At 40.8% G+C, this 21,000-nt stretch overlaps 1 protein-coding gene across 1 annotated transcript in view; it reads left to right on the forward strand.

Moving 5' to 3' along the window:
• Window positions 1-21,000, forward strand: part of LOC109910603 (cyclic nucleotide gated channel subunit beta 1) — a 173,730-nt gene that overhangs the window by 113,996 nt on the left and 38,734 nt on the right. Inside the window, 4 exon segments of the mRNA XM_048606008.1 lie at window positions 274-482; window positions 7,275-7,325; window positions 13,395-13,481; window positions 15,209-15,273. Coding sequence (XP_048461965.1) covers window positions 274-482; window positions 7,275-7,325; window positions 13,395-13,481; window positions 15,209-15,273 — 412 coding nt within the window.

Genomic DNA, 21,000 nt, shown 5'->3' on the forward strand with positions numbered 1-21,000 from the left:
CACCTTTCTGTATAGTTACAATACATACTGCTAATATGATATGATCAGAGTTCTTGTATTACTGCTGCTGGTAAATTAAAAACAACTTGTCAATCTTTGTCGGTTTAGAACTTGCTGAACTTGGCAAATTAAGGTTACATCGTATTATCAAGTAATCAGTTACAATTGAATTTTACTGCTATTTAAACAGTACAGAATGATGCAATACTGCATCTTTCTGTAGTGTATATATAGATCAATATAAAGCACAGTTACTGTTTTCTCCAATAATAGATCCAATGTATGTGCTGTGGTTATCCATTGTGGTCTTCGCCTGGAATTGGAATGTTTGGTTAATCCCTGTTCGTTGTACCTTTCCTTATCAAACACCTGATAACGTCCACCTGTGGCTGTTGATGGATTATTTCTGTGATCTGATCTACGTGATAGACATCGCTTTTTTCCAATCCCGTCTTCAGTTCGTTCAAGGAGGAGACATTATAGTGAGTAATCACTTTAATTTCATCTACAGTAATGAATAAACATTGTTCATGCAGTGTTTGCTCTCTACCATGTGTTAAGAACTGTTTGTTTTTCTCATGAACACCATTGGCACAAAGCCCTGTAGTCCTTTGTTCTGTATCACACATTATTGTTTCCAACACTTTGACTGTAATTTTGCCTCCTTTCAGGTAGCAAGGATAACAAGCAGCTCCTGTGCATAGATTCCAATAATCGGTCTTTTCATTTGAAAACATTAATGCATACTAATAGATTTTATTGAGGTTTATAGGTGTTTATTGTCACTTTAACATTAACTTATAGTTTTATACCTCACTCTTTATTTATTTCATGTGGCCTATCAAGATGGCCAGATGACTAAGGCTGGTTTGCCACTTGGAGATAAAAGTGAAAACTCCACTCTTTGTACCCATGTACCTTTATTCATTCATGGGATGAGGGTGTCACTAGCGAGGCAGCATTTATTGCCCATCCCTAATTGCCCAGAGGGCAATTAAGAGTCAACCACATTGCTGTGGGTCTGGAGTCACATGTAGGCCAGACCAGGTAAGGATGGCAGTTTCCTTCTCTAAAGGACATTAGTGAACCAGATGGGTTTTTTCTCCTGACAATCAACAATGGATTCACAGTCATCATTAGATTCTTAATTCCAGATATCTATTGAATTCAAATTCCACCATCTGCCATGGCGGGATTCAAACCTGAGTCCCCAGAACATTATCTAGGTCTCTGGATTAACAGCCCAGTGATAATACCACTAGGCCATTGCCTCTCCAACCAATTACATATATTTAAAGTAACCTTGAACTACTGCAAACACTCAAAAGTCTAGCATGAATCCAGGATGTAAATCGTCCCTTAATTATTACCATATCTCACCACTTTCATGAGATGTCACTGTTTTTAATCATATTGGACTTTGAATTTTCTTTTATTTTCAGCACTGGATGTTTCAGCATTTTGGGCATGAGTCTTGTGTGTGTCCAAATTTGGATCTGTGGGCTCCCAAATTGGAGAATTCTGAATTAAAATGTCTGAATTATCTTATATTAAATCTAACCAGCTTATAACGGGCTGACAACCACACCTCATCTACTCTGTATTTCCACATTGTGACCCCGATGTATTCAGATATAGTTGGCATACATTGTCCATTTAATTGGATGGCAGCATTGGAGGAAATGAGTAATTGTTATTTAGAGAAATGTCATTGTGCAGTGTATTCACAGCCTTGCCGTTATGTGACCTCTACCTCTGTTACACTTTGCTCTCATTTTGATTTGTGGAAGCCATCAAACTCATTATTTTGAAACGTAATGTCAGAAGTTAGAAGCTGAGGTTGAGTGAATCTCCAGAGCTGTAAGACAGCCAGCTACTATAAAACATTACCATGGAAGAATTGAAACAGTCTGCAATTTTGAAATGTTAGGTGGATTGGAATGCCTCTGGATTTTCCACTCCCTCCTACTGTGGAAATGAAGAGATATGAGACATAACTGGAACTTTTCTACTTGCAGTGACAAAGCTATGAGATAGCTACAGAATTAAGTGAAAAGACTGAGCAAAGAAAAGAAACAACACTGGCATTGCTGGGGAAAGAGTGCTAAAAGGTGTATTGTATCCCAAACCTCATTAAGGAGCAGAGAACACACACAGGAGAGATTATCGTGGATTAGAAAACATACTTAGAACCCTTTATTAATGTTACTTATGTCCATATGTTACTTATAGCATATATTCAACATCAGAACTCAAACAGAATGGGAGACTACTTGTCAGTGTATGATGGCACTGACATAACTAGCTAAATCCACAGAGTTTAGACAATGGAAAGATGATTTCACCAGAAATAGGATTGTTTTAAGCATACGAGATCATGCCAAAAGAGCATGTCTACTGAGAGAGGAGAAACTTACTCTGAAGAAATATATGCAGAATCTTAGACGCTGCTGATCCTCAGCTAGAGAGTATTAGTGGGAGAACATTATGCTGAGTGAAATTTCGGATTAAACAAGAACAATATGTTGTAAAAAATGAAATATTTGCAGAAGACCCAGCAGAAAGATCAAGACCAGCGGGCATGATATAAATACAGGGGAGGACATTACACAAAAGAAAAGGAAGTCTATCATGCAAGGGAAAGACAATGCTCTAATTGTGAACAAATCACTTCTCATGCTCCTTAGCTAGAATGAAGCAAAGCAAACCCATAATGTTGCCTGCCAGAGAGATGTCAACCGATTATGCTGAGAAATACAGCATAAAACATGTCGGCATTGTCAGGTCGAAAGCTTATGAATAGTTGGTGACTGTTAGAATGATGAGTGCAGAAGGAGATCATCAAATGAGTGTGAAGTGTTCATTAGACCCTTGTGCTTAATGTGATGTGATGTGCTTCACAAAATCACTTCAAGGTGGTTGAAGCCCTTAAATATAATGTTAAAGTTATATGACGAAACAGCACTATTTCAAGAGGACAAGTAAATGATGCAATGGGAAGAATGATGATGTATGGTTCCAGATAGTAGATGTTAAGCAAAATTCACTTATCTCAACTGAAGAAATTCCGAAGCCTGGGCTGATAACTCTAAATGTGCCAGAAGAGATTTACATCATTATACAGGCCACCAAGCCATTGACTGCCAAACCAATTCTAGAAGAGAACAAAACTGTTTTTTCAGGTCTGTATGTCTTTCTGGTGATTGTCATCTTGGAATAAATGAGTATGTTATACCAACTTAGCAGCCATAACAAGAGAGTTCCAGCTTCCCTTAAGCCCTGCCTGAAAAACAAGATAGAAGATCTTGGAAAAAGATGCAATTAAAGATGTTTGAAATCCATTACATAGATCACGTACTGACAGAAAAAGGATTTCACCTGGATCCTGACAAAGTGAAAGCTGTAGCTGAGATTCAGCAACTAACAAAAGTGCAAGTATTGCAATAATTTATTCATTCAAAATTCTCACACAATTCATCATCAAGGTGTGAACCTCTATGCAAACTCACTGTTAAGGGTGTGCAATGACATTGGGGACAGAATTAGTGGCAGCTTTCGCTAGAATCAAACAACTAGTGATGATAACACCAATTCTGTGGTACTTTGACATCACTGAAGTCACCTTACAGCGATCCATGCAAGACAGGACTTGCAGCAACCATTATGCAGCAAGGACAACCAGTTGATTTCCATTCAGTCATTAACATAGACTGAACAATACTGTGCTCAGCAAGAGTGCCTGTCTTTGTATCTTAATCAACACCTGTTGGGGAGATTCAAAATGAGGGTACAGTCAGATATCACTTCAAAGCATCCTTTTCAGACTACTTCTATTTGTTCCAATGCACCTACAAAGAAAACTACTATATTTGTGAAGATATCATCTAGACATGATGTAAAAGCAAGAGAAACAGATATACATTGCCGATATACTGTTAGAATGGCACTCCCTATGATGGAAGTTTAGGATGCTAAAACAGAGTGTGAAATCTTCTAGATTCAATGAAAAACAATAGTTTAACACACTCTGAAAGTCACAAAACCAGCAGTCATTTAATCTGAAAAACGAGCATACTGCTGAAATTAAGCAAAGCAAATGCAACAAGATGTAACTTCCAAGTGCTGCAAGCAGTATTAATGAAGAGCTGGCCTGAAATCATCAAGAACACACCCTTTGCTATGACAGAGTGATGGGCATACAGAGATGAAATGAAAACCCAAGATGGTATCTTGCACAAAGGCAATAGAATTATTATACCTAACGAATGAGCTTCTGAAACAGAACCGTGCAAGCCGTCAAGGGATTGAGTCTAGAGACAAAAAAGAACTGCAGATGCTGGAATCCAACGTAGACAAACAGGAGGCTGGAAGAACACAGCAGGCCAGGCAGCATTTGGAGGAAACAGCAGTCAATGTTTCAGGTATTACCCTTCTTCAGGGCTGGATGTGGGGGTAGGGGGAGCTGCAGATAAAGAGTGGGGCAGGAGTGGAGGCGGAATGGTGGTGATAGGTGGACACTGGTGGTAGTTATGACCTGGTTGGTTGATGAGAGGAATGAATCCAGTTGGTGGCTGGAAGGGAGGGTCAGAAGGTGAATCGGAAGGGAGGAGGTGGGGCTGGAATGGGAGGCAGGGGATGGTTGGGAAGGTTATTTGAAATTGGAGAACTCAATGTTGAGTCCTCCAAGCTGGAGGGTGCCTAGGCGGAAGATAAGGTGGTGTTCATCAAATTTGCATTCTAAATCCCTGCAACACTGGAGGAGGCTGAGAACGGCCATGTCAGAGGGAGAGTGTGGCAGGGAGTTGAAATGGGCAGTGACCAGGAGGTTAGCTTGGCCATTACGGGCCAGGCGGAGATGCTCGGTGAAACGGTCACCTAGTCTAAGTTTGGTCTCACCGACATAGAGAAGACCACATCAGGTGCACTAGATGCAATAGACTAGGTTGGAGGAGATTCGGGTGAAGCTCTGCCTCACTTGGAAGGGCTGTTTAGGACCCTGAATGGAGGTGGTGTGTGGGCAGGTGTGCATCTTTTATGGTTACCAGGTATCAGGCGGGTTGGAGTAGTTGGTGGGAATTGTGGCGCACACTAAGGAGTGGTGAAGGTAATGGTGCTTGCAGAAGGCAGAGAGGGGTGAGGAGTGGAAGATATTCCGGGTGGTGTCGTCTAATTGGAGTTGACGGAAATGTTTGAATCTAGTCAGGGGAAGGCAAGAGAAGTGTTCTACTGGCCAACCATGAGTAATCAGCTAGTGCAATGCTTGCAATGGATACTAAGCTAAAGATCTGCTTGTGATGCATGACATCCCAGAGAGACCCTGGATGAAACTTGGAATAATCTGCTATACTTTTGTGGGAACTAGTTATCTGTCCCTGTCGACAACTATTTTGACTACTAGGAATTAAACCAACTGATGTTAACAACTGACACTGAGAATGCCTGAAAACACACTTCTTCATTATGGCATTCCAAACATTATGATGAGCAACAATAACCCTCAGTACGTGAGTTCAGAATTCAGATATTTTATAAATGATTAGAAATTTAAGCACCAAGCATCATCTCCATACTGTTCCCAATCAAATGGCAAGGCCATATGGGCAATGAAAATCACCAAAGGGATCATAATGAAATCAAATAAATCCAACACAGACTTGGAGAGTGGAGAAACATGGAGACTGAAGGCATGGAAAGTAGTCCAATTTAAAGACTAATGTCAAGTTGCACCTAAATTACTTGTGCAATAGCAAAAAAGGGTATTGAAGCAGAAGTAGCAATATGTGTGAGTGACAAAATCAAGGTGAAAGGGACAGAAAGCTAAATTTCACTTTGATTAAACTGCCAAAAAATTGCCAGAGCTGAGCACTGGAGAGCCAGTGTGCAAACATTCAACACTCTCAATGAGATTCAGCCTATGTGGCAATGTGAGACCTGTATACAGCAGTTGTTGCCTTGATCATATGCAGTGAATGTGAATTATGAGATATATAGTTGCAGCCACAGGCATGCGTGTACAACTGGAAATGTTGTTCCTTCACTGCAGGCGGCTGATCAGGAAGATTTGATTCACTGTACAAAATGGCCATCGTTCATTGATATGCACCATCGCACAACAATGGAATAAGCTTTTGCTATGGGAATTAAACTTGTCAGAGAAGAAACACCACTCTAGGAATGAGCAGATACCAGATGAACAGCCAATGCCATTGCTCATACATAGCATTAAAAGACCTACGTGACATTGAGATTACGTATGCAATGCATGTTCAGAAACTGATGAAAATGGGACTGGCTAGAATTAATGTCCAGTTTTTTTAACGAATAATTATTTTCTTTGTTGACCACGGATTTTGGTAACTTGTCACTATAAATGATAGTATATGCATTTTTGATATTTTTTATTTTTATGTGGATTCTTAGAAAAAGGTGTTGTACATAATGCTGATTTGCCATAGTCATGTGACCTCTATCTCTGTTGTAACTTTAATTTGTGGCAAGCATAAACATACTGCTCTGTCATTGATCTTCAGTTGAGAAAATCATGAGGTATTTATTTTCAATTTCAACCTCTCTTCAGAACACCTGTGCAGACCAATTTCAGTAAGAAACTTGGTTGAGATGAAAATAATTATATGACAACAGAAAGGCTCTTAGTGAGTTGTTCCATGTTTTATACAGAGTGCAACTTATGGGTTTCAATGAGATGACCTTACAATGCATTGCAAGCTAGAAACACTATTCGGGAGAAGGGGACATAGATCATAGATCGTAGAATTCCTACAGTGTGGAAACAGGCCCTTCAGCCCAGCAAGTCCACACCACCCAGACCCATACCCCTAAGACCCACCTAATCTACACATCCCTGAACACTACGAGGAATTTAGCATGGCCAATCCACCTAACCTGCACATCTTTGGACTTTGGGAGGAAACCGGAGCACCTGGAGGAAACCCATGCAGACACGGGGAGAATGTGCAAACTCCACACAGACAGTCGCCCGAGGGTGCAATCAAACCCGGGTCCCTGCTGTTGTGAGGCAGCAGTGCTAAACACTGAGCCACCGTGCTGGCATAGTATATAAGGTCTGGTATCAATGATTATGAAGAGCTGATAGCTGCCCAAATGTCGACACTGTAAAATCTCTTTTAGAAACTGCTGACATCCAAAAATGTACAGAACCTCCTCTGAAATTAATGTCTTCTATTTGAGTCTCTTGGGAACCATCAAATAAAAGGGTACCTTGGTATATTGATTTTTGTGATTCTATATTTCAGACAGCAAGAAAGCCTATGAGAGAAAATTACATGAAAACACCTAAATTCAGGGTGAGTCATTCAACTTCTGAGATTGATGGGCATTACATTGAGTTGTTGACTGTGTATTAATTTATTTGTAAATACCTTTTTCAGAGCATTCTCCTAGATGCTGCATCTATAGGCACTGAAAATAGGTCAGATTTGCAGGGAATTTAGGTAAACATAAGAGAGGAAAGGAACATAAGCTTTTGTTGATCATGTTAGATTCTAAACAGCAGGAAAAGCCTTATGCAACCACATGCATATGAATTAGCAGCATTCAGCCCTTCAACCCTGCCCAGCCTTTCAAGAAGATCACAGCTGATGTGTTTGTGCTCCGAATTCCACATTCCCAGCAATGTCAAAAGTCTTTAGATTTCTGCTAGACATGGGAATCAATCTCTCCACCTTAAGAATATTCAATAGCCCTGTCTCCACCACCTTCTGAGGCAGAGTTCCAAGGGACACAACGCTCTGAAAGAAAATAATTCTCCTCATTGGTCCTAAAAGAGCAAAGCTAATTTTAAAATAGTGTGCCTTCGTTCTGGAGTCATCCACTACAGGAAACCTCCTTTCCATGACCTTGTGAAGACTGTTCAGAATCTTATATACTTCAATAAAGTCATCCCCTCACACCAGTGAAAACAAGTCCAGTTTGTCCAAACTTTCCATACGAGATAGCCTGTTCATTCAAGGTATTAATTTAGTAAAGTTCCTCTGAATCGCTTTTCACAATTACATCTTTCCTCAAATAAGGAGACCAAAACTACACACAGTATTCAAGATGTGTTCTAACAGTGCTGCAATGTACAACTGAAACATAACATTCTTACACTCAAGTTCAGTTATTCTCCAAGTAAAAGATGGTATTCCATTAACCTTTGCAATCGCCTGCTTGCGAATGTTTTGTGAGAAAGGTTAGATTCCTTTGCATCTTGAAATTTTGCAGCCATTCTCTGTTTTAAAAATACTCTGCATTTTTATTCTTAACTACTGGAGTAAACAACTTCACACTTTTCCACATTATACTCCATCTGGCAGATTTTTGACAAATCACTTAACCTGCCTGTATTGATCTGCATCTTTGTTATGTCATCTTCACAATACATTTCGCTACTTGTCTTTGTGCCATCTACAAATTTAGCCATCATGCCTTTGATCCCCTCATTTAAGTCATTGACATAAATCGTAAAATGTTGAGGGCCCAGCACAGACCCCTGCAGAATGTCACTTGCCACACTGTGCCAGTCAAAAAAAGTCATATTTATGCGTCATAATTTCCACAAGCCAGCCAATCTTCTATCCACGCTAGCATGTTACCCCTACACCATGAGTTCCTAATTTGTGTAATAACCTTTTATGTGGAATCTTGCAGTTCTAGAACTGCACGTGCAGTATTTCATTGGATTCCTCTTTATCCACAATGCATGTTATTCCTTCAAAGACTTCCAATAAATTGGTTAAACGTGATTTTCCTTTCACAAAACTATGCCGACTCTTCTACCTTGAGTTTTCCCAAGTACTCAGTTATAACATCCTTAATGATCAGTTCTAACATCTTTCCCACAACAGACATCAAGCTAACTGGCCTATAGTTTCCTGTTTTCTGTTTCTCTTCCCTCTTGAACAGACGGGTTATATTTGGTACTATTCAGTTTGATGGAACCTTTCCAGAATTTAATGAATTTTGGAAAGTTAACACCAATGCATCTGCTACTTAATTAGCCACCTCTTTTAAGACTCTAGGATGAATTCCATCAGAACAGGATGATTTATCAGTTCACAATTCCATCAGTTTGTTCAGAACAGTTTGCCTAATTTCACAATATTCTCTTTTCCTTCAACTCTCTGATTTATAGCTATTACTGGGATATTTTTGTATCCTCTATAGTGAAGACAAAACCAAAACTATTTGTTCATTACATCTTTCATTTCTTTATTATCTACAATTAACTTCCCATTCTCACTCTCTAGAGCACCAACACTCAATTTACTTACTCTTTTCCTTTATAGATACCTATAGAAACTCTTGCTATCTGATTTTACATTTCTAGCTAACTTACTCTCATGCTATAACTTACGTCTCCTGATTAACATTTTAGTCATTTTCTATTGTTCTTTATATTCTGACCAGTTGACTGACGTTCATCTTTGCGCAATTTTATGTTTTTTGATGTTTTGTGGGTCCTTCCCTTGGAGTTTTTCTTTATGGTAAGAATCTACTTATTCCGAGTATTCTCAAGTATCATTTTAAATATTTACTTCTCCACTGATCCATCTGCTAGCTTAGTATCCTAATTCACGTCAGCCAGTACAGCTTTCATGCCCACATGGCTGCCCTTATTTAAGAGTAAAATACTAGTTTTAGACTAACTCCCTTTCAAATTATAACCACTGCTACCCAGAGGTGCCTTTAATCTAAGGTCAATAATTAATCCTGTCACATTACATAATATTATAGCCTGCTGTACAGTCTGTTGAATCTACTGTATTCACTGCTTACAGTGTGATCTCCCTGGAGAGACAAAGCGCAGACTGGACAATTGCTTTGCAGAACAACTACATTCTGTCTGCAAAAATGACCCTGAGCTTCCATTGCCTACCACTTCAACACACTACTAGTTCCCTGGCCAACATCTCTGTCTTGGGGTTGCTACAGTGTTCCAGCAAAGCTCAGTGCAAGCTGGAAGGACAGCATATAATTTACTGCTTGGGGACTCTGCAGTCTTCAGGACTTGATATTGAGTTCAATAATTTTAGGGCCTGAGCACCTTCATCCAAGCCCCGCTCACGTGGCCTTGTCATCATATGTGCTGGTACCTCTACCAACTCATTGTCAGCCAGTACTGGTCCCTATAACAGCTACTGATCCTCCCAGCCTGACCATTACTTGTTCCTTTGTCTGCCCAATTGCTGTTCTCTGTCTCTGAGCTCCATATGCATCTATTGTTTATTTCTCCCCCTCTGCCCACCCCATCTTCAGCACATATACCAATCCTTTCCTGGCCACAGTCAGTTCTGAAGTAGTGTTACTGGACCTGAAATGTCAACTCTGCTTTCTTTTCACAAATGCTGCTGGACAAAAACTCCATCACAGCTGTTCGTGAGTACATTGTAATCACGTGTAGAGTTTCCCACGGCCTTCTGCTCAGCAGTTTCTTGATAGTGAAACAATGTGGCAAATGCATTTATGGCCCATTTGGCCTGAGTTCCTCCTTGTCATGTCATCTAATTTATCTTCCATTCTCACTTCAGCATCCTCCCCAACTGCCCAGGTGTGAATTCTTTAATAAAGTAGTAACTACAGAACGACACAAGGTTGTCCATTTTATCATTTTTTATAAATGTACATTCACAGGAGATGGGCTTTTACAGCATTTAATACCCATCTCTAATTACCATTGAGAAAGTTGGTGAGCTGTTGGTGTAGTCCATGGGGAGGGCTGTAGGTACACTAATGCTGTTGCCACCTCAATAATGCTGGACAATAGTCACATCACTATTCACTGATGTGGGAATTCATACAAAATATATTAATGTCCAAAGGAACAACACTTGCTGCTGTAAATTATCCAGGCATGGAGCTAACTCAGTTGTTGGGTGTAAGATCTTTACACTACACCTACTCTGGTAAAGTAGTTCAAATAGCCCCTCAAGTCTGTCCAGCCATTCAAAATTCCCAATCTTCACTACTTGTTTATTTTCCTGAATAGTCTGATATTAAGGTAGTGCCTCTGAGTTTCTTTGGTGTTTCTGGCAAGAGATGGTAGCTTTGCGCTATTGTCTGCCAACAAAAGGCACAAACATAACAAGGGAAAATAGAGTTCAGAAGATAGATACTTAGGAACTTAGGAACAGATAAAAACTGTCTGGCCTCCTGAGCCAATCTGTCATTCAATGGAATCATGGCTGAACTGCAACCACAATCTACACACTTGCTTTTGTCCCTCTTTGTTTGGTTAACAAAAACTATCAATTTTTAGTTTAAAATCAACTTGGAGGAGAGTTCCAAACCTCCACTAGCATTATTTCATAAGTTCATCCCTGAAAGATCTGCCTTTAGTTGAATCATAGAATCCCTACAGTGCAGAAAGAGGCCATTAATTCTGCACTGACCCTCCGAAGAGCATCCCACCCAGACCCAGTCCTCCACTCTAACCCTGTAAGCCCACATTTACCAAGACTAACTCACTACCCTACACATTCCTGAACACTACAGGCAATTTAGCATGACCAATCCACCTAACATGCACATCTTTGGAATGTGGGAGGAAACCAGAGCACCTGGAAGAAACCCACACAGACACAGGGAATGTGTGCAAACTCCACACAGTGACTTGAACTCGTGTTCCTGGTGCTGTGAGACAGCAGTGTTAACCACTGAGCCACTGTGTCGCCCAAAGTTCTTAGACTATGCTCACTAGCCCTGGACTTCCCAAACAACAGATATGGTTTATTTCTACCTAGCCTTATTGTTCCTTTTAATAAATTGAAAATGTTAATCAATTTAACTAAATCTAAGTCCTATTTCTTTCAAGGTGTTGTGCCAACAACTGCTTACAGTACTCTAGATGTGCTCTAATCAGAGCTTTATACAGCTGAAGTATAACTTCTAACCCTTATATTCTAACAAAAAGGTATTTAATCCGAGGATTGTTTAACCTGAAGGTCACCATGCCTTAGGCAATGAGAGACGTTGAAAAGGAGAGTCCGTCATGGTAACCTCAGCCAGTGCAGGAATGAAAACCGCAATGTTGGCTTTATACTGCATTGCAAACCCATTGTCTAGCCAACATAGCTAGCTGACTCCAGCATAGTCTCGTGCTCTACGTATAAAGAAGCGAATTCCTTTACAATTATTTTGTTTTCATTATGATTATTTTCATTGCATTTCACCATCAATGTACCTAGACCCACCAAGTCTCTCTGGATCCCCAATGTTTCAACCTTTTCAACATTTAGGAAGTTCTCTCTTCTATTTAGGTCTAAAGAATATTATCTCATATCAAAGTCAACTTGTCATGGTTTCACCTGTTAATTCATCAAAATCGTTTTTCTTTTGCATCCATCACAATGCTTATACTGCTAGGTGTCTTTGCATTATTGGAAAATTGTACACATGGCCTTATATTCCATCATCTAAATTATTAATAATTGAAGTCCAAACTCAGTACTTTGTGGGACACTACCAGTCATATCGTGAAGAATAGGATGATGAATATTTAGTGAGAAAATACCAACTGAGGTGTGTAATCTTATTTTTATTAGTTACATATTTTGTATGCATAGATCAGTGTGTGTGAGAGAACAACATCACTCCTGTACTGGAAATGACCTAATTAACAGCATTGATCCATCACTTCAGAAGTTTCAAGCTTGGGCCTCCATCTCTCACTCAGGCTACAGTTAAAATTCTTGTTCATTAGCAGTGGCCACTTAAATCTTCATACAAAGAAAAGTATTCAGAAAAACATTTGACTCCTTGTGTACTTTGACTGGTCTTCACCCATAGTTGAACTCAACATCCCTCACCCTTTGTCTACTAATTAGATAATTTTACCTCTTCCAACAATCCTCAGCTGAACAGGAGATAGGTAGGCCAGAATATTCATGTTCAACCATCCTGAGATGTGTGATAACATGTCCAAACAAGTGGATTAAAATAACTATAAGCTGTGCATCACTGCATTACATTCCCATTCATCCAAGGAGTTGGATCACTCCTCAACTGACCTACAGGTTTTTTTATTCACTCACAGGATGTGGATAGCACTAACTGCACCAGTGTTTATTGCCCATTGCCAGCTTCCCTGGAGAAGGTGGGAGTGAGCTGCTTTTTTGAACCACTGCAATCCACTTGATGTAGGTACACACACAACGCCTTTGGGAGGGAGTTCCAGGGTTTTGACCCAGCTGAGTTGAGTGAAGAATAACGTTACCACTACTAAGTGTCAGAAGCTGGATGATCAACCATTATGAGCAAACCACACTCTAAAGTAAATTTGATATGTAAGAGGGAGAGAGAAATCTTCAAAAGCAGGAAAGAGAAGCTAACTGGGAAAAATGAATATAAACGTAAATTTTCTGATTCTGTTTCAGATGGACTTAGTGTCACTTTTACCTCTGGACATTTTGTACATTAAGTTAGGTTTCAGACCTGTATTAAGGTTTCCACGCCTCATGAAGGTGAGTTTATTGATGTTTCCTCCCTCTTATTGAAGTTTTAATCAGACTTTATAACTATTACATCCACTGTCACTAGAAACAATTTGTTGAAGAGGAATATTATATCTGAATGCAATCAGAAAGAAATAGTTAGGAAGAGTTTATGTTTCTAAAACACCTTGCCCAATGTTCAGATGTCCCATGTGCTTTATAAACAACTTAGAAATTTTGAAGTGCGGGCAATGTTGTAATTTTGGATATTAAGTGCACAGCAAGCTCCCACAGAAAAATCTTAATCAACAGGGAATTTGTTTTACTGATGTTAATGAGGGATAAATATTGGTCAGGTACTGGGAAAATCTCAAGCCCAATCTCTAAGTCCACAAAAACCTAATCTCACCCTATGATAGCAGCAAGTCTGAAATATCCCATTTGCCTCTGGTCATTACAGTATCATCCAAAAATGTTGATCTCTCCCTGGTTCCTTGACACTATCAAACAATTCCAAACTCTCTCTGACTCTGACATTGTCCAGATACCCTGAGGCATGCTGTGGTTCCTTAGTTTAATCTTCATAGAGTCTTATAACACTGAAGAGAATCTTTCAGCCCACCATGGCTTTTGAAAGATCTATCCAACAAGGTCCTTTTCTCTGCTCTTCCTTCATAACCCTGTGAATGTTTCCTTTACAAATATGTACAAACGAGGAACAACAGTAGACCACTTGATCCTTCGAGCATGCTGTGCGATTCAATAAAATCATGGCTGATCTGAATTTAACCTCAACTGTACATTCCTGCACCTCACTAGCAATCTTTCATCCCCTTGTTAATCAAGAACTATTTCCCTTTGCCTTAAAAATATTTAAAGATTCTGCATGTATGCAATTCCTTTTTGAAAATTACTATTGAACTGCTTTTACCATCCTTTCAGACAATGCATTCTAGATTACATCAGCTCAACATTAATTGGGCTGATCTGCAAGAGTTACTAGCATTAGTGACCAATATGGAACGGTATGAAATCTGTCGCACATGTTTAGTGTCAACTTATATCAGATGCTGAATTATATTTTATTAATTAAGTTAAAAAGTTCCCAACTGATTTGTTTTGCAATTACATAATATTGTTGCTTTCAGGTTAGTATTGTATACCCTATGCCAACTGCAAATGCTGTATTACTGTATTGCGTACAGTTCTGGCCACCGCATTATAGGAAGGATGTGGAAGCATTGGAAAGGGTGCAGAGGAGATTTACCAGGATGTTGCCTGGTATGGAGGGAAGGTCTTATGAGGAAAGGCTGAGGGTCTTGAGGCTGTTTTCGTTAGAGAGAAGAAGGTTAAGAGGTGACTTGATAGAGACATACAAGATGATCAGAGGATTAGATAGGGTGGACAGTGGGAGCCTTTTTCCTCGGATGGTGATGGCTAGCACGAGGGGACATAGCTTTAAATTGAGGGGTGATAGATATAGGACAGATGTCAGAGGTAGGTTCTTTACTCAGAGAGTAGTAAGGGCGTGGAATGCCCTGCCTGAAAAATAGTAGACTCGCCAACTTTAAGGGCATTTAAATGGTCATTGGATAAACATATGGATGATAATGGAATAGTTTAGGTTAGATGGGCTTCAGATTGGTTTCACAGGTCGGCGCAACATCGAGGGCCGAAGGGCCTGTACTGCACTGTAATGTTCTATGTTCTATGTTCTATGTTCTATGAATTAATGTCTCATTAATCTTTTGTAACAGTACATGACCTTTCTTGAATTTAATGACCGGCTGGAGGCTATAATGAGCAAGGCCTATATATATAGGTGCGTACAATTGATTCTAGACATATTACTTTTCTAGGTCTCAGTGATGTAATTAGATCTTGGGATTGTATTCTGTGAAACAATACTGACACCCAAATACTCCACTCCATGTCACTGATAATGCTTTCTGTGATAGCTAAGCACTGTTCCTTATACCACAGTGATTCCCAGATATTATATCCTTTAAACACAATAAAACCCAGATGCTGTCCCCTTTAAATGAAGTGCCATTAGATACTGTCACATCCTGAGCAGGATTTGCTACTCTATTGATCACAATATCTCAGTGAGGTCATGAGATGAGATTTTGGGGTGGCAGGCTCAGAGGTAGCAATGGCTGAACTTTTTCTGGTTGGTTAGGACTCTCCTGGACTGTTGCAGCTTCAAATATCTGTGAATAGATAAGTGTTTGGTTATTTTGAGAAACCACAGATCCTGTCAACTTCTCTCATGCTGGAGATGGGAACTGAAAGAGAGAAGTGGGGTAGATAGGTGGGTTGGAGTTAAGGAGTGGAGGGACATAGAGGGGGTGTGAGCAGAGGGGGAGATATGGAGGGTGGGTTAAGGAGAAGGGGTTAATGAGAGGGAGGGAATGGTGGAAATGAGGGGTTTAAGAGGATTAGATGGATGAAGGTTAAGAAGGGTGAATGGGGAGGATTAAGATGAGAGGAGAAGGAGAGGGGGCAGGTGGAGGAATGAAGGAGATGGAGAACTAAAGAAGATGAAGGAGATTTGGGGGGAAGGAGAAGAGAACATTGGGGGGTAAACAAGCAATGACGCCCGCTCAAATCTTTACCCACATTCCACAAATTTACACTCCAGTGACATGAACTGAAATGGGGTCATGGCAGAGAAAGTTTGAGAAACATTAATCTAGAATATCTGCTAGTGATACTTTCTAATCAACCTTTTCAGAGATGTTATTACCCACCCCTGGAGCAGGTGGGACTTGAACCAATACCTCCTGGATTAGAGTTATGGACATGACCACCACACCACAAAAGCCCCTATAGAATATCTGCTATTGTGCTATATCAGGATATTGCTGTGTTACTCTGGACAGAGTCTGGCCATCACTATGTTACAGGATTACCCAGAGGCATAATCAAAACTCCTTCATCTGGAAGGTCAATGATAAACAAGAGCCGTACTATTGCTCCTTTATACAAATGGGAAGTTGCAGACAGGATTATATTAATTACCCTGAGAGACTAAAGGACAAAGAACCTACTGATAGAGTCAAACATGCTTTAAGTTCCCACAAAATCCTGTTCGTGCAATCAGAAAACTTCTGTCTTCTTGCTTCTGAGTCTACTCCGCAAAGTTGTTAAATTTCATGAATTTACAAAACTGATTTGGGAGAATCTGCCCTGAATAGATGGATCTTCACTTAAAATAAGAAATCCGGAATTAAGAATCTACTGATGACCATGAAACCATTGTTGATTGTTGGAAAAACCCAGATGGCTGCCTCATGTCCTTCAGGGAAGGAAATGAGCCATCCTCATTCGGTCTGGCCTAAATGTGACTCCAGAGCCACAGACGCGTGGTTGACTTTTAACTTCCCTCTGAAATGGTCTAGCAAGCTACTCAATTGTCTCAATTGCTACGAAGTCTCGACAAAGAGATGGAAGCAGCCAGACCACCTGGCATCAACCTAGGCACTGGAAAAAACAACAGCAGAAACAGCCCTGTTGACCCTGCAAAGTACTCCTGACTAACATTTTGGTTAGTGCCAAAATTGGGAGAGATGTCTGACAGGCTAGTCAAGAAAGAGCCTGACATAGTCATACTCACGGAATCATATCAGACAGACAATGTTCCAGACAACACCATCACCATCTCTAGATACGTCCTGTCTCACCAGCAGAACAGAATCAGTAGAGGTGGCAACACATTAGTACAGAATCAGGAGGGAGTTGCCCTGGCGGTCCTCAACATTGACTTCAGACCCCATGAAGTCTCATGCCTTCAGGTCATGAGTGAAGGAAGCCTCTTGCTGGTTACCTCGTACCATCCTCCCTCAGCTGATGAATCAGTACTCCTCCATGTTGAACAACATGTGGAGGAAGCACTGAGGGTCCCACAGACGCAAAACATACTCGGTGGATATTTCAGCGTTCACTACCAAGAGTGGCTCATCAACAGCGCTACTGCTTGAGCTAGTCAGGTCCTAAAGGATATAGCTGCCAGACTGGGTGTGTGGCAAGTGATGAGGGAACCAACAAGGCAAAAAACATACTTGACCTCATCCTTACTAACCTGCCAGCTGCAGATGTATCCGTCCATGACAGTATCAATAACAGCAACCACCACACAGCACCTGTGGAGAAGTCCCACCTTCACATTGAGAATAACCTCCATTGTACTGTCTGGTACTACCACCATGCTAAATGGGACAGACTTCAAACTGATGTGGCAATTCAAGACTGGGCATCCATGAGGCACTGTGAGCCATCAATAGCAGCAGAATCGTACTCCAACACAATCTGAACCTCCTAGCCAGCATATCCCCCACTCAGCCATTACCATCAATCCAAGTGATGAACCCAGTTCAAAGCAGAATGCAAGATGGCTTGCCAGCAGCAACACCAGACATACCTAAAAATGAAGTGTCAACCTAGTGAAGCTACCAAGCAGGACCACAACCAACGGATCAGATTGAAGATCTGTTGTCTGCCACATCCAGTCATTAATGGTGGTGAACAATTAAACAATTTATTGGAGGAGGAGACGCCACACAAGTATTCCTATCCTTAATGGTGGAAGAGACCAACACATCAGTGCTGAAGCATTCTCAGCAATCTTTAGCTAGAAGTGCCAAGTGGATGAACCATTTCTACCTCATTCAGTGGTCCCAGCATCACAGATACCAGTCTTCAGCCAATTTGATTCACTCCACATGACATTAAGAAAAGGTTGGAGGCACTGGATAGTGCAAAGGCTATGGATCATTACTACATTCGGGCAATAGTACTGAAGACTTGTGCTCCAGAACTTGCGCTCCACTAGCCAAGTTCTTCCAGTACAGTCACAACACTGGCATCTACCTAACAATGTAGAATCTTGCCCAGAGATATTCTATACACACAAAGCAGGACAAATCCAACCCGGCCAAATACTGCCTCATCAATCTACTCTCGACCATCAATAATGTGATGGAAGTTGTCATTAACAGCGCTGTCAAGCAGCACCTGCTCAGAAATAACCTGCTCAGTGATGCCCAGTTTGGGTTCCGCCAGGGCCACTCAGCTCCTGACCTCACTACAGCCTTGGTCCAAACATGGACAAAAGAGCTGAATTCCAGAGATGAGGTGAGAGTGAAAGCCCATGACCTCAAGGCTACATTTGACGGAGTATGGCATCAAGAAGACCTTGATGAATGGCAAGCAATGATTTTGCTACACAACTGCCAAACAATGACCATTTACGATAAGAAACAATCTAAGCACTGTCCCCTTGACATTCAATGGTGTTACCATCACTGAATCCTCCACTATAAACATCCTGGGAGTTCCATCGACCGGAAGCCCAACTGGACTCACCGTGTAAACACAGTGGCTACAAGAGCAGGTTAGAGGTTAGGAAACCAGCACTGAGTAACTCACCTCCTGATTCCCCAAACCCTGTCCACCATCTACAAGGCACAAGTCAGGAGTGTGATGGAAAGTCCCCACTTGCTTGGATGAGTGCAGCTTCAAACACACTCAAGAAGCTTTACACCATCCAGGACAAAGCAGCCCACTTGATTGGCACCACATTCACTAACAATCACTCCCTATACTACCAATGCTCAGGAGAAGCAGTGTATACTATCTACAAGTTGCACTGCGGTAATTCACCAATTCAATTCAAGATAGCACCTTCCAAATCTACAACCACTTCCGTCTGGAAGGACAATGGCAGCAGATACATGGGAATACCACAAATTGCAAGTTCCCTTCCTGACTTGAAAATATATCACTGGGTCAAAATCCAGGAATTTCTCCTTAATAGCATTTTTGGTCCATCCCCCGGTATGTGGGCTGCAGTGGTTCAAGAAAGCAGCTTACCACCACCTTCTCAAGGGCAACTAGGGATGAACAATAGAAAGTTGGCCAGCAGCAATGCTCACATCCCACAAATGAATAATGAAATAGTCCAGGGGTTGTGGATGGGTGGAAGAGGTGCTAACTGGAGACAGGTCCATTTGCCCCAGCAACAGTGCACAGGCAGCCATTAGGGCCACCAGGTGCGCATGTGGGCTGTTTAAAAGGCCCACTTCAATGCTCTATGACATTACTCCAGTTGTACAAAAATCAGTTTGGAAAGAGCCCCCTAGCCCCTACCCTTTACCACTCCATCAGGGGTCACAATTTCAAGATTGCCAGCAAGAAAGCTAGGTGTGAGATGTTGAGAAACTTTATTCAGAGAGTTGTTACGATTTGGACTGCACTGCCTGGGGAAGTAGTGGAGGCAGATTACATAGGAGGTTTCAAAAGAGAGCAAGATATATATTTGAAAGTGATGAAGCCAAAGGGCTACAGAGATAGGGCTGGAGAATGGAACTACTGGGTAGTTCTTTCGGGAGCTGGTACAGACATAAGGGGTTGAATAGCCTCCTTCTGTACTGTAAAATTCTATCATTCTACGTAATGCCTTTCATCCGGTCCCAATGTCCCATGTTATGATCTCAGAATACATAACCAATTTTATGTTCCGATCCCACTGACCCGGTAATCTTTCATTTTTAAAACAGATAATTTCTAGGGGACTTACTAAGAGAATAAAGCTGCAAAATTCCAAGTTTTGAAAAAACACCAATAAACTTTACTGTATAATGTTAGCCATGATGTGGAGATGCCGGTGTTGGACTGCAGTGGGCAAGGTCAAAAATCACACGACACCAGGTTATAGTCCAACAGGTCTATTTGAAAATACAAGCTTTTGGAGCTTGCATTTTCAAATAAACCTGTTGGACTATAATGTTAGAACAGTAATGTAATCTACATTACATGTACAACTTATTTCTAACACCCAGAGTTAGCATATGGTAAATATAGGTAATAGACCATGAACAAACACCACACAGTACACATCAAACTGTAAGTGTGATCAGAACAGATCCCATGGATCTCTCAGTAACTGCCCAGAAGTTAATGACACAATGGGTATCTCATTAAAGCTCTCAAGAGATTGCAATTCTGTTTAGCTGATCTGACAAAACTCTCTCCTGAGCCAAAGGCTGTCTCAATGACTGCTCCTATTCTGGTTGATCACATTCCTTTTCTGGTCCACTTATTCACAGACAACAACTCCTGCTTTTCACAGGTAGTTAGCTTCATCAAGTTAAAACTTTGCTGTATTTCCCTGAGACATAATCTTGCTCAGTTGCATGAAGCAGACACTGCTGTGGATTTTCAAACCTCACTCTCAACAATACTGAACTATTAATTGTATAAGGCTTCTCTCAATCCCTCTTGGGACTTCCCTGAACTCTTATTATCTAGAAATATTCAAGTATTGTAGGACTTCCCTGAATTCTCACTTACTAAACTTGTGTTGTTCAGCTGACTTTAGTAATCCATTTAACAGCAGCTCTGCCTAACACAGAGTCTGCTTCTGTCTCTGTCTTTTACTCCAACTGACAGCTAGACTGTTGCTTATAACTGCCTCAGATACCATGAACTGGAATTTCAGCTCCGAATTCCAGCTGTACAGAGCTTTTCAACTTCTCTTTACTTCTCG

The sequence above is a fragment of the Rhincodon typus genome, chromosome 15 (genome assembly GCF_021869965.1).
Source record: "Rhincodon typus isolate 14 chromosome 15, sRhiTyp1.1, whole genome shotgun sequence".
NCBI classification, from domain to species: domain Eukaryota; kingdom Metazoa; phylum Chordata; class Chondrichthyes; order Orectolobiformes; family Rhincodontidae; genus Rhincodon; species Rhincodon typus.